This window comes from Halyomorpha halys, unplaced genomic scaffold (assembly GCF_000696795.3).
Source record: "Halyomorpha halys isolate HHAL.00 unplaced genomic scaffold, Hhal_1.1 Scaffold53.1, whole genome shotgun sequence".
In the NCBI taxonomy this organism is placed as follows: Eukaryota; Metazoa; Arthropoda; class Insecta; order Hemiptera; family Pentatomidae; genus Halyomorpha; species Halyomorpha halys.
Window position 1 is genome coordinate 383192 of NW_027109243.1, and position 14705 is coordinate 397896.

The 14705-nt window shown below is 31.0% G+C and overlaps 1 protein-coding gene and 1 long non-coding RNA gene across 10 annotated transcripts in view; both read left to right on the forward strand.

The window, feature by feature from the left end:
• Positions 1 to 14705, forward strand: part of LOC136795773 (uncharacterized) — a 305717-nt gene that overhangs the window by 128325 nt on the left and 162687 nt on the right. The window lies entirely within an intron of this gene.
• Positions 1 to 14705, forward strand: part of LOC106692080 (maternal protein tudor) — a 74903-nt gene that overhangs the window by 46737 nt on the left and 13461 nt on the right. For all 9 annotated transcript variants that reach the window (XM_014438027.2, XM_014438013.3, XM_014438005.2 and 6 more), the window contains 4 exons: positions 111 to 193; positions 774 to 944; positions 1900 to 2017; positions 13598 to 13764. In XM_014438027.2, the coding sequence (XP_014293513.1) occupies positions 111 to 193; positions 774 to 944; positions 1900 to 2017; positions 13598 to 13764 (539 nt within the window). The remainder of the gene's footprint in view (positions 1 to 110; positions 194 to 773; positions 945 to 1899; positions 2018 to 13597; positions 13765 to 14705) is intronic.

A 14705-nucleotide genomic window follows, 5' to 3' on the forward strand; every position in this document is an offset into this window, starting at 1 on the left:
ATTTTATTTTCTTCTTAAGTTTGTGACGTTAAGGCAAATGTAATTTTAAGGTTTAAAATATAATTTTATAGGTCATATGATAAAACAAATTAAAAATTTTTTTTTTCCAGATACTAGTCCTCCCAAGCCAGTTGTTGAAGAAGATTGGGATGATACTCCGATTCAACCGCCCAAAGCTGCCCCAGTGCCACCTGTATGTATATATTATGATTGCATTATATTTTTAAGAATAAGGTGGTTTGGGTGGCGATCAAGAATAATTCCTACAAAAAAAATAAAACAGAAACTATTAATTTAATTTTATACTTTTGGCCAATATTCCAGGCCTTCATATAGACTGCAAAGAAGAAGATACAATAAAAATAAAAATTTTGTATCTTCTAGACCCCATGTGTTTGGGGAGACACATTAGTAATATATAATATTATCGTAATAAATAATTATTAAAAGGAAATATTTTCTAATGGTGATATAACATAGACAAATCATTTTTGAAATACTTTGTTTTCATTTTACCCAATTGTGATTTGTTAAATAATTATATCGTGAAATGAAGATTCTTTATGATTGTCTTTGTGTTCTTAATTATTTAAATAAATCCATTTTTAAAAATAAACACATTTCTTTCAATAATAAATAGTAAAACCGCATTTATTTCTTTTGTATATTTAATCTTATTAGTGTTAATTATCAAATTTTCATTTTTGTTAGTATCATTAATTCCATGTTATGTTAATTTAATTAATGGTATTTTTATCAATCTATTTTCGTAGGTACCAGCTAGTAATGCAATCACTGCATACCCAATGCATAACATCCCGGCAAATACTGAAATGAAAGTGCACTTGTCTTACATGCAGAACCCACATGTATTTTATGTTCAACCTAGCGGGAGCGAGGGAGATTTGGATGAAATACGGAAGATAATTGAGGCAGAAACTGAGGTAAATAAGAAAATTACGTCTGTTAATGGATTTATTTCTCATTTAATACATATCAATAATTAGTTTAAGATTGTTTTTAGTAACTTATGTTCATGTCTTCATTGAATATAATAAACAAACAAAAAGTAAACTCTCGAGTATATGTCCCTGGGTGTATACAAGACCATCATAAAGAAGTAGTCTTAGAGTAACCAATGCCAATAATTTATTGCTATCATCGACAATTAATTTTTACATCTTAAAAATTCCTTAGTCGCTTTAGAAAAGATTGTTTACCAGTAATTTGGAACCTTGAGGCTTCACTTTTATCACTAAAAGAAATGTTCTTCGAATATTAAGCTAAATATAACAATTTTTTTTTTTGTTCTGATTTCACCCTGCAGTGTGGGTGACTGTGGTACACCCTTTTTTATTGTGGATTCCAAAGACATTAATATTGTTGTCTTTAGAAGAGATAGTTTACCTTTAATTTGGAACCATGAGGCTTCATCATCATCACTTTCATCACTAACAAAAATGTTCTTCACATATTAAGCTAAATATATCTTCTTTTTTTTTTTTTATCATGGATTCCAAAGACTTAAATATTGTTGTACCAATGGCACCCATTCTTTTCACTTCTATAAGGTTCTAAAAGGTTTCAGAATGGAGAAAAAAATTTTTTTTTCAATAATTTAGCATAATTAAAGAAAATACTGCTAATTAGATTTCTAGGTTTAAAAAGTTTTTTTAAAATACTTTTAGCAGAATGAATTGTCTGAAGCATTAAAAAAAAAAAAATAAATAATAGGGTACATAAAACAAATTTTCATGGTTGAAAAAATATTTATTTTCCAATCTGGATCATAACCCAGAAACAGCTCTGCACTGAGTTAAAAATTTATACTACATCTTAATCCTTAAGATATATTAATTAATTTAGTACCCCTTAATGTTTCTTAAATTCTTCTTTCAGGCTTCTCTTATTCCCGTGCGAGATACTTCGCTCCCATTGGGAACACCAGTGCTGGCGAGGTTTTCATTAGATCAGCTGCTCTATCGAGGGCTTATCCAGCAAGTTTTCCCTCCGTCAGGTGACTAATATCAGCCTTTAATAATAAAAGCAAAATATTTTTTATTATTGTTTTTCTTTTTTTCTTTTCAATTATTATGGCTGGTTATCATGTGTGGATTTTGTCAGGAACTTATTGAAAAGAATTTTATGTTATTTCTAACATAATTATTCAGATCTATTCAGGGGCCTAATAGGTAGTACTCCACTTAGTAGTACTTTTCACATCAATTTTATTTATATATATAGTAATTGCTTGTATTGTATGCAGTTAATGATAACAGTACTGAAATGTATACAGTTTCAAATAAGCTCAACAATAGACCAGCATATATCAAGCACGAACAAAGCCTTCAGTTCTATTCTCTGTCAAGAATACTGAAATCTCTAAAAATCTGAATCTATGAGTGTACAATGCCATGATAAAGCCAACTCTGATATCCGGCTGCGAGACCTGGACTGTAACAGGCACCCTAGAAAGCAGAACTGAGATATTTGAACGGAGTCCTCTGTACAATTTCAGGAGTGATCTATCTAGTGATCGAGCCTTAACACATGGAGAAGAACTAACAGTGAACTACTTGCAGAGACTGGTCAATCAATATCTCATCATATGAACGTATGGAGGTTAAGAAGGGTGGGACATGTGGCTCGAAGCGATCTATCAGGACGCCTCTACTCAACAATGAATGCCAGTGTAGTTGGCTAGAGACCACATGGGAGGTTAAGAAACTGATGGATAGACAGAATATAAAGATGCGAAAGAGCAGCATGCATTAAATTGGAAAGCAGTAGCCCAAGATAGGCAGGCGTGTAGAAAGCTGGTTCGGGCGCCCAAAGATCTACATCTGTGGTGCCAACCGAAAAAAATACAGTAATTGTTTTTAGGGTATAACTCTATTCAGATGAGGTCTATCTCCAAACAATGTTACATTTTTTCATTATGATAGCTTTTTTTTCTGTGAAATCTAATTTATTAAAACTAATATATTAGTAATAATAATATAAATCGTCTTACAATCAGCAGCAATTATGTAAATTGATGAAAACAAAATTAAAACAGAGTTAAAAACCAAAAATTAACAATAAATATAAAAATGAGTATTACAAATATTCAATTTTTAGAATAATAATAATAAAAATTAAGGCTTAGCAACCCCGATGGTCTAATGCTGATACTACATATCATTCTCGACGTACATCTTTTCAGTGACGCCCCTCTAGGTCCAAATCTACTAAATCAGTTTTAATTCAGGTTCAGGTATACTAAAAAGTAAATGTTAAATCTTGAGCTTGATATGGCTCATATTTTGATTTTGATAGAAATTAAAAATTTTATACTTTTCGCCATTATTTGTTTCGTGATAGTATTTGAATTATGGTAAAAATATATAAATTTTTTTATTTCTGGTTTCGTTCACTTTATTCTTGGACCACCTGAGCCCCATTTGAGAGTTGTAACAGGTATCATTGTACTAATTTGTGTGTTTCTTAGATTTAGTTAAAATTCCATAGCTGTTATGGAAGAATGTCTAGATTTTAAAGTATTCAATAAGTCTTGCTACAGTAAAAAAATAAATAAAATTAAAATAAAAAATGTAAAGCTGAAACTTAAAGTATACCACCTACTTGAAATCCAGAATTTATTTAAAATTAAACATTTATGTATAAACTATTATGATTTGGCATAATAAATTGAATGAATATGTAAGATAGGGAACATACATAAATTTTCTTTATGATGTTTTTTAATCTCTATTAGTAAATTATTTCATTTTACTACAAATGCCAAGGCTTTATCTTTAACTAATAACAATATAGAGATTGATAGAAAGGCTGTAGTAATATAAGATTTGGATAAAATGCGGAGGAGTAATGAATTATTAAATGAACAATGAATGGCAGAAAAAAAAGAAAAGAAAAATCTTCCACATAAATTGAGTTTAAGAATTTCCAATTTTTAATTTCTTTGAAAATGCTATTTAGGAGTTTTATGACTAAAAATGGACATGATTTGCTTTATCCAAAAAAAAAAAATGTTGGCCTTTACTTCAAGCCTCATAAGGATTTTGTGAATATAAACTCATTTAACGGTATCAGTAATATTTTTTTCTAATTCTTCAAAAAGAGGAAAATAGATTGGTATGTAATAACTGTAAAAAAATGTATACTCTCTGAGCTAAGCGCCAAAAATGTTTAATTTTGTTCATAACTTTTTTTTACAGGAAAAATCGGGGATTTTAGTAGCTTTAAACCTTTCCGTGACGACAGGGAACATTTTGAAGGGGAAAAAACAGCATGTCCAATTATTCAGAAGTTTATTGCTGAAAAAGGCTCGAACCTTTCCCTTTTATATATAGATATTTGTGTCATATTAAATCAAACATATATTGTTAATTGACAATATTTGAAACATCTCCTAATTGATAGGATTTCATAATAATCAAGTTTAAAATAGAGTTAATGTACTCTAAACTGACATTAAGGGTTGGAAAAATTTATCAATTAATATTTTTAAATTAAAAGAACACAAATATTTTTCTGTTTGGCAGTTCTACAACAATACTAAACAAGCACAAATTTGTGGATGCAACACAAGCATTTACCTAAACACCCTTTGATTTGTATCCAAAAACCATCACTTGGAAGATTCAGACCAAGTTGTATCAGTTGGTCTAAACCACCTATCAACATTGCAGATGTGTAAATCCCCTATCGTTTGATAAGTGTGTAGCAACACTTTGAGTGAATTCTGATTGGCCAAGTTTGCTAAACTCTTATATATGGCCGTAGCCAGTGAATTAGTGAATTCTGATTGGCCAAGTTTGCTAAACTCTTATATATGGCCGTAGCCAGTGAATTAGTCCTTATTCATATTGCCAAGTGGTCCTGTGGTCTGGAACAAAAGTTTTAACAGAATTTTTGAGCGTTCCTTCAGTACTGCCTTAGTCCCTGTGAAAGTTTCGGTAGGGAGTTCGGGGCTGCCCTGGAGTTCAAATGTTAAAGAAGTAAGAATTCACAACTTCAGACAATAATAGGGGTATTCATGATCTATGTTAAAGCGTGTTAAATGGAAAAACTCGTGTTAAATCGAAAAAAATTGCCTTCTTTTGCCGTGGTAAAACGAAATAACATTTAACATGGCTGAGAGTCTGTTACTTGGTCAGTTAAATCGAGAATGACGTCACACAATAGACCAGTTGAGATCGCCGCCATATTAGTTGTTGTGACTTTCAATACAGTTGTCAATTAGCTCATCTTCATTCTCTTCTTCACAAGTTTGAAGATCAATAAGACACTCATAAGCTAAACTTTCACACAAATTCCACTTTTCACTCTAGGCATGTTTTAATTAATTACTTAAATCAAAACTGAAGTAAACAATAACATGAGGGTCTGGAAGGAAGGTTATAAACATAAAGGCTTATACAACAAGTTGCTGAGAAAATCCGCTAGGGGCTCTTATGCATTTAACATGGTAAAACATATAACATTTAACACAACATCATGAATACCCCTATAGATAATGATTCTTAGAAAACGGTTGGTTTACTTCAAATATCCTCCCTTATTCTCCCACTAGTGTACGGAGGGCTATCCATTGATCAAGGAATGATTCAATAAAAGACTAATGAACTGCTTTATAAGATTCATCTTCGATAATCCCAGGCGTTATGATATATCTCTGACTACTATTCCGAGCAAAGTTGGTTCTATCTCAATATCCTAAGACTATACCTTCTTGGTACATTTATATTTCGATCCCTAATAATCAAAATCCCTTCCTATAATCATTGACCTCCTCACCCTATGTTTATCTATTCTCCTGTTAAACACAAGATCACAACCTACCAATTCATATATCCCTTCCCATAGTCTGCCTCCTTTGAAAAATCCTTAGCTGTTCATGCTACCTCATGTTGGAACCGCTTTAAACAGACAATTATAGGGAGTAGGTTGGTCGATGTACGACATGTCACAATCTAACAAGAGGTAATCATAACACAAAAAAAGGCAATCCTTGGATAAATATTTATCTTTTTTTTATATTTTATGTATATAAATATTACAATAGTTTTATTTAATTATGTTTAAAATCAGTTAATGTATCCAGGCTAATTCTATTGAAATTGTTCCTTATTGTTGTGCTAATGTACGTAGGGAACTAAGTGTCTCAAAATAAAGATTGATTTTTCGACTGTTTTGTAGAAATGCTTTGACCACTTTGTTGAGTTGTTCTGCTCTGGTAGCAAGATACAAGCTTCAGATCCACTCCATGATCTGCTCAAAATATTCTTATAAACATTACATTAGTTTTTTTCATTGATATATAAACAGATATGTGAAAAACACATTTCAATTTATTTATTTATTTAGTAACAAAAATTAACATAAATCCTGAAATGTATTAGGTTATTTTAATAAATATAATGGTAGGTAGCAGATCTTCATTTCTTATCTATCTTCATAATCTTTCTTAATGAGAAAATAGATAGTTAACAACTTGTTTCAAAATGATCTGAGGTACAGTAGAGTTTTTATTAAAGCTGAATGCTCCTCCGAGCTTATTAATTATCAGCTGCACCTTAGGCTGTCTGAGAATTATTGCTCGATTGAGACTGTTCAAGCAATATGCCATTGCTTTTCATCCCGATTCAGATAAATATACTTTAATCCAGAGAAGCCTTTTAGTTTGTGATGAGATAGTTTTTAAGAGTTGCTATCTTTTTTGTAAAACTGTCCGACGTACCAAGAGAACAGAGCTTGATACATGATCAAATTCAATAATATTAGCCCAAATTATTTTTATAAAACCTTGGCATAGTGCTCAGGGAATTAAACTTCAATGAATTATTTATATGATAAAAATCTGCTTATAAGAAGTAAAGTTACTATTTTAATATAACATTAAAAAAATATATATAAAGTATCTCAAAACTTCAATTTTCAATTTATTAAATAAATCAAAATTGTATCCTTTTTAGTCTCAGCACTTTTTATTTCAACAGTCCAACGTTTCGGCCATTTCAGCCATCCTCAAGGACATCTTCAATTATAAATTTTTCCTCACATTAAATTTTTAAATTTCTTTTGCAGGCTATTCTTCTTTTTATTTATTATCTAAATTTCTTTTCCAATATGGTGTATATGGTAGTGTTTTGGTGGATAATTTTAAAATAAGAAGAATTAGAAATTTATGATTTTAAATAAAAAATAGGTTTTTAACTTATAATTAATAAATGACCTGGGCAGAATAGCCTGCAAAAGAAATTTTTAAATTTAATGTGAAGAAAAATTTATAATTGAAGATGTCCTTGAGGATAGCTGAAATGGCTGAAACGTTGGACTGTTGAAATAAAAAGTGTTGAGACTAAAAAGGATACAATTTTGATTTATTTAATAAAGAATTACCTGCCTCAAGAAATTGAAATAATATAATTAAATTCAATTTTCAATTTAATGTATTTCACTTGTAAACCAATGATATGTAACCTAAAACCTCAAATGTTGATCCGGATTCCTGCCTGTCTTCTGAATATGATAAATAGCTATTGTCTGTGTGATAATGTTAAATATACAGTAATGTTTTGTAATCGTTAAAATATACAATAGAAATATAAACAACATGCCCATGTTAGTTGTATTGTATATTATTAATTTATTATTCTTTTTTAGTATCAATATTCATATATGTAAGGCATTGTTGGTTGCCCCAAAAACAAATAGGTACATTATAACTTGTCTGAGAAGTTGCCATTATAAATATGCTGTGTTCTCAAGGGTCTCAATGAATGATTTTTTGATGAGCTATGCATAATGGTTAATGGCTTCAAATCCTTTTAAAAGATAAATAAAAGATAATCCATTTAGATATTGCATTCAGGGAGGTGCCATAACCATACTCTCCTTCTAAACAAACGTTAATTCTAAGGGATGGATATTTGGCCATGCCCCTTGTAGGCAATTTTATGTTGAAGTTAATAGGGATTATGCACATTAATGTAATTATCTGTAAAACACATCTAATCGCTAATGTGAAGAGAATAGAAGTTGTTATTTTATTATTATTGGCGTGACAGACTGTAGAGGTCCAAGGCCGTGCTCGAAGTACTAAGGAAATACATCGCGCGTTTCTTGACGTGTTTTTCTAATAGGGATGGGTTCGTTATCCCACACCTATTTTTTTATGAGTGACACCCATAGGCTAATGGGCCTCACAAATGCCTGGGGGAGGCTGTGAGTGAGCATTGTATAATGTTATGCTTGAAAAAAAACCTGGGTTGGGCCAGGGACTCAAACTCACAACTTTTAGGTTGGTAGGCAGGCACGTTGCCACGCTGCTGCCGTCACTCCCTAGGGGTAGAATGGAGCGCCCAACAGCTTCATGTGCACACGTTTCTGGACTCTCCATTAGTTATAGAAGTTGTAGTAAATGTTATTTCCAATAAATTGGTATATCTATAATGAAAATCCATTGCACCGTTCTCGAGAATTTTGTACTTCTTTCTCTGTTTAGTTCAGACTAATTTCAATGTGAATATTAAGGATCCTAAATTATATTTAATGTTCTAAAAAGTAAGGATTGAATACAAAATTGAATTAACTTGGTCAACTTTTGAATTTTTGTTTTTTAGGAACAGTTGATAAAAAATTAATTTCGTTTAAGGAAAACATTAAAATATAAAGTTTCTTGCAAATAAATAATTATTTCTGAATCAATGGAGAAAGTTGTTTATTTAAAAAAAAAAAAAAAAAAAAAAAGTAAAAACAGTAAACATTGTTTTTTTAGAATACATCATGTTTACAACAAAAAAGTGGCTAAGAATTCATGGTAATTTAAAAAATCAATATTAACAATAAAATGTGAGCAAGCTTTGTATAACTCAACTTTTTTTCTTTTAACTCCCCTGCCTCTTTCAACTCTCATCTGTCCTCTGTCTAATTAAGGCATACCTTATACCATGCTTACGAAAAGAATAGACCCTTCCTTCTGGTGTCACTCACCCTGGAAGCGTGTCTCTTCCATTATATTATTCCTTCCTCCAAGATTGCAGTTGCTGTGCATTTTTCATCAATATGTTTGTCTATTTTATTATCATCTTTAATTTGTACAATGGAAATATTAAGACTGGAATATCTTTTGACTAAACAATTATTCATTTGTAGTTTATAGGAGATGGTCCAACATGAAAATAGAAATTTTAATAGTAATTCCAAATATTGATTTTTCTAAGATTAATCTAGCTCAAAAAAAATTTCTCTTTTTATTTACATCCGCACATATCAAATAAAAGATTGACAATTAGCAGATTACCTGACTTACAATAATTAAACGAATAGTGTGTAAAGCATGAGGAAGTACATAACCCAGCAGGACATACCTCTGGCTTTTCTTACTTTCTCATGTTAGAAGGTCCCTCATACTTGTTCTTTTTAGTTTCCTTATGTTCTCAAACATAAGAGTCGTGGCTATTTGTCCTATAAGTGTGTTTTGGTATCCTAGTAAATTTTCATGAAAACATTTTTTTTAATATGCGGTCCCCATGTTATTCTGCTATCGAATGCCAAGGTATTTTACTATGTCTGTTTGCGGGACGGGGGAGTTGTTGAGATATATTGGAGGGCAAGTTTCCCGTCTCAGCATAAAGGTAAATGTGTTGGGACTTTCATTATTGTCCAGTCAAATCTTACATAGTTGGCACCAGCTATGTAACTTTTGTAAGTTCAATGAGGCTTGTATTGCATTTTGATGTCTCTTAATTATGGCTGTCATCAGCGTAGGTGGATACTTTGTGGAATGTTATGTACAATAGTTGTGCAAGTATTGATCCCTGAGGAACACCGGCTAGGATTGGTCTCATTGAAGATAGCTCTGAGACCTGCTAAACTGGGAAAAATCTGTGCAAAAGAAATAAATGAACAAAAAATTAATGGGTCAAAATTGAATGAAAACAAATTACCTAAATATTTTTTTAAAAATTTTATTTGAATATTTACTGAATTTGCAACATGACTGAGAAATAATGTAGAAAACCTGATAATAACTAATTTAGGAGATACAGTTTGGCATTTATACTCCTAATGTATCTTTACATCCTAAATTCTGTCATCGATCAAAGCATTTGTTATGCTGGATCTAAATTTTTTCCTCTTCCTGCAAATCCAAAACTTGTACAAAAGCTTGGGAAACAAAGGAAGCATCAGTATCCACGCGCTTATGTGTTCTTTTGAATTTTTTTTGGAATTACATTTGATTCATATTTTAAAAATGAATATAATAAAAATGGGCAAAATTAAAGAAAACATAAATATCAGCTAAGTAGGTGTTAGATGTTAAAAATTCATAGAAATGGTATTACATAACCTATAAATTTAACCTTTTGTTCTTGAATTTTTATCAAAAACTTGTTAATTTAATTACCTAGACATATAATGTCACTTATAAATGTATATTAGTGCTATGTTAAATCAAAAATAACCATCAAAGTTAACTAAAAAGATTTAAAAATGTTTATATATACCCAATAGGTAGGATTTTAAAATATACAATCTTAAACTAGAATTAATTATTAAATCCAGAGGTTGAGGAAATTCTTTGATTCATTAAAACTCAAAGATCACAAATATTTATTTTTTGGTGGTTCTAAAACAATGCTAACTAAACACAAATGTGTGGATTAAGCTCAATTGCTTTTTGATTAGTGCCAAAAAATCGACACTCGGCGAGTTGGCCACAAATTCAGCCCAACTTGTCCCAGCCAATCCAAATAACTCGGCCACATGCTTGCCCGGTTTGACAAAACATAACATTCCACTTTATTGAATTTATTTCACAAACCTATCCCATGTTGTCTTCTTATTTACTGCTCTGAAGTAGTTTGTTCATGATTCATCTAATCTTTTTACTCTCAACTCGCTCACATATACCTTGACACCCAAATATAATTAAGTTAATGTTTAATCATTTAATGCCAAATTTATTCCAACCCTGTTTATCTTTACAACTCAGAAGTTAATTCTATTAGCATTTCAAAAGGTGAGGTCAATCCAAAATGGCCTCTCATATATGGAATCGAGAAGCACAACATGGGTGTTGCTCGATCATGAGTACAATCAACACTAGGGGTATTCATGATGTTGTGTTAAATGTTATATGTTTTACCATGTTAAATGTTATTTCGTTTTACCACAGCAAAAGAAGGCAATTTTTTTCGATTTAACACGAGTTTTTCCATTTAACACGCTTTAACATAGATCATGAATACCCCTACTGAATGCTTCCTTTCCTGAGCAAAGAGCAATGCTTTCTGTAGTCACTTTATCGCCTAACAATTTAATGTTTTTTTTTAAAAATTAATTTCACTATCTGACCATTAATCTCTGTTCAAAATAAACATTATGATGTTATTTTTTAATTTATTTTATATTAAATTTGTATACATTTATATTAGTAAATAGCCTGTTTAAATGGATTTAAGGATGCTATTTACTAGTTTTCTAAATTAATATATTTATTAATTAATTGTTTGAGAGTGGTTTTATATTAATAATAACACAACTACAAATGATCCATTTTACTCTCAACATTTTATTTTAATTATTCTCCAATGTTGTTTCTACCCTTAGACCATTATCAAGGACGCAACCTCAATTATTGACTTGTCACAATGCCCATGTCATATTATTAAAACATAACCTCAATACATCAACAACTATTTTTTCAACAATTTTTCTTCTTTCTAAACACAACAATAATAATTAATATTGTTATTGTGTTTAGTAAGAGGACAAATTGTTGAAAAAATAGTTCTTTATATATTTTTACTATATATATATATATATATATATTGTTGTGTGATACCCGGGCCAAGAGGAAAAAAATACAATGAACCAAAAACAAAGAAAAATATTTTTTTTATTGTAGTACAAAATTAACCAAAAATATACACACCAAGTCCACAATAATCACGTGTTTCTCCCAGAAGTTGACGTATACGCTCCGAATAATATCGAGAGTCTCCTCTCGAAAATTAAATAATTTAGGAAATCGTTACTTCCTGGCCATTCCAGCTGCCAGTCGAGGAGGCTGTCTTGAACTGCCATGGATTAGTTGCCCATGATGACCCTCCATCATATGTTGAAGGCTCGGGCTCCCGAATGGTCTTCTTCCATGTTGCGAGCATCCCTCTGTAGTGTCAATCGCACATCTGCGATACGTCTTCTGGTCTTAACAGGCATAACCTCCTGTTCCAGGAAGTCGACAATTCCATCGATTCTCCCAATATAACACTCCACTCCTTCCTTACCTTCATATCGTCTTTCTGTAGTTTTTACCGGATTTACAACATCAGAGTTCAGATAGGTCTGAACCTAGGGGTCATGGTTTTCCATATTTCTAACCTGTTTCCGTGTGCTTCCAAAGTCCTTTTCAATGTTCTTGAACTTCACTGTCAGACTTTTTATCAATTCATCCTGCCCAGATTGCATTACATCCACGGTAGATTTCATTTCCCTAAGTATTGACCAAAAATCTTAGATATTTGCTGCCTGACGGTGTTATAACTGTTCCTGACCTCTTCTTCTTCCAAGTAACTCAATACTTCACTTCCTATCTGCCATAAATTACCAAAAAAAAAACTAATAGTTGTGCTATTTACTTATAAAATGTTATCTACTTTACTTTAAGTAGGCAATCCTTCCTGGCTGGACCCATCCCACTAAAGCCCCCAGGAAGCGACAGTGATTTTGATGAATTATTCGCTTGAAACGGGAAGAGAAGACTTAAGATAATTAAATCGAGCAGTATTTAAAAAGCGCCTAAAATTGGAAAATTACTTGCTAAGTTACTTAAAAAACATGCAATTTTATACATAAAATATATGTTATCTATAAATTATCTATAACAATTAATTTTATTTATTGATTCCACCTCTACCCCTAAGGATCATTGGTGGATCAAATGACAATCACTATATTCTTTTATAGTATTTCGTGGCTTTCAAAAAAACTATCAGTTACTCTATTTCATTTTCTCGGCCTTGAAGGATCTCATCCAGACTTGTTCCTGTCATGAGTTGTTTCCTCAGAGCAACGAAGAGGGGCACTCCAATAGCACGTGTTTCATCGTTCTTCTGACTTGGCAGTCTCAACGCACGTTGATGGTATTTGTCCACATAACAAATAGCCATGTGAAAATTCAGTGTCCAATATGGAGACTCCTCAGGATGACCTCTTCTCACCTTTTAATTAATTTTAAAATTAAATTATTATAGATTGTAAATAATTATTATAAAAATCTTAAACCTTTTTAACTCTTATTAAACTAAAAACATTTAATAATACAATACAATAGCAATTTAATTTTCTGTATTTTTTTCCCCATTTATATATCTAAACCAATGTCTGTTTTATTCATGGCAACAATTTAGATTTTTAATATCTTCACATCTTAATTGATATATAAATATCTGTATGTTTAGTGTTTTTAAATGAATAAAGTAATTTAAAGTAGAATAATTACTTTAATTTAAAAAAAAATTCTCATAACATCAGGAATGTAGGTCCGATAATTGTTACTTATGCTTTTTCATTTATTTTTCAGCCCAAGTACTTTTCATCGATTATGGAAATAATGACACAGTGCTGATGAGCGATATTTTTCTGGTCGCACCCAAGCTTGCTCAAAAGGAACCTCTCTCAATACGCTGTTCTCTCGTTGATGTCAATCCTCCTGAAGTAGGATGGACAGCTGACCCAGAAGAATATTCAGTACGTTTATAACTTTATGAACTAAATATTAGTAATTGTTAAATTTAATGTTTGTAGGTTTTATTTTAGTTCCTAATACTTAATTATTACTTTCACTTACCTGTATATGGAATATACCGTAAGGCAAAGAATTAACATCGTGAAAAATTTTGTAATTTGAGTTTTCGACATGTTTTGAGGTCCTCCAAGTCTATAAAAAATCTAGTCTCACAAAATGGTCTCTGTGTGATCAGCCCATCTCAAATTACTTCGAAAGTCATTCGAAACCAAAATTATATATTTTAAGGGCGAGTATATGCCTAGGATGTGACAGCAACTTTTCTGTTCGACCAACCAGAAGTGCCACTTTATACAGAGATGGGCAAGAATTAGCTATTATAGTAGAAACTAATAACCACCCCTAAAATTGTCATGGATATGACCCTTATTTATGAATGAATCATTGATAAATAAATATCGTATCCATGACAACTTTAGCTATTAATTTCATAGTTGCCAAACTCTTGACTTCACAGAATTGATTTTTCTACTTTCTCTGAAACAGTTCTAACGATTTCGATTAAACTCTGTGAATCAATGAAAAATTAAGTGGTCTTTGATATCAAGTAGGTTTTATTCTTATTGAAACAGACTGACTGGGCTTAAATGCCGAATTTTCAAAAAATATTTATGTTAAGCAGTACCTTTAGTTTTGGTTTTGGTAATTAAAAATAAATAAAAAGTTCTCATTGTTGGTAATAATATACAATGTATATATCAAATATTAAAGAATTTTATGAATGACCAAAGGAGAAAAAATGGAATTGGCAAGACCCATCCGAATCTTTCCCAAACACATCATCATTCGATTTTTTTTTTTTTTTTTTCTAAAATAAAAAAATAGTGACAAATTAATGATTTAAACACAAGCTCATAACCCATACAAAACTTGGTAACGAAAG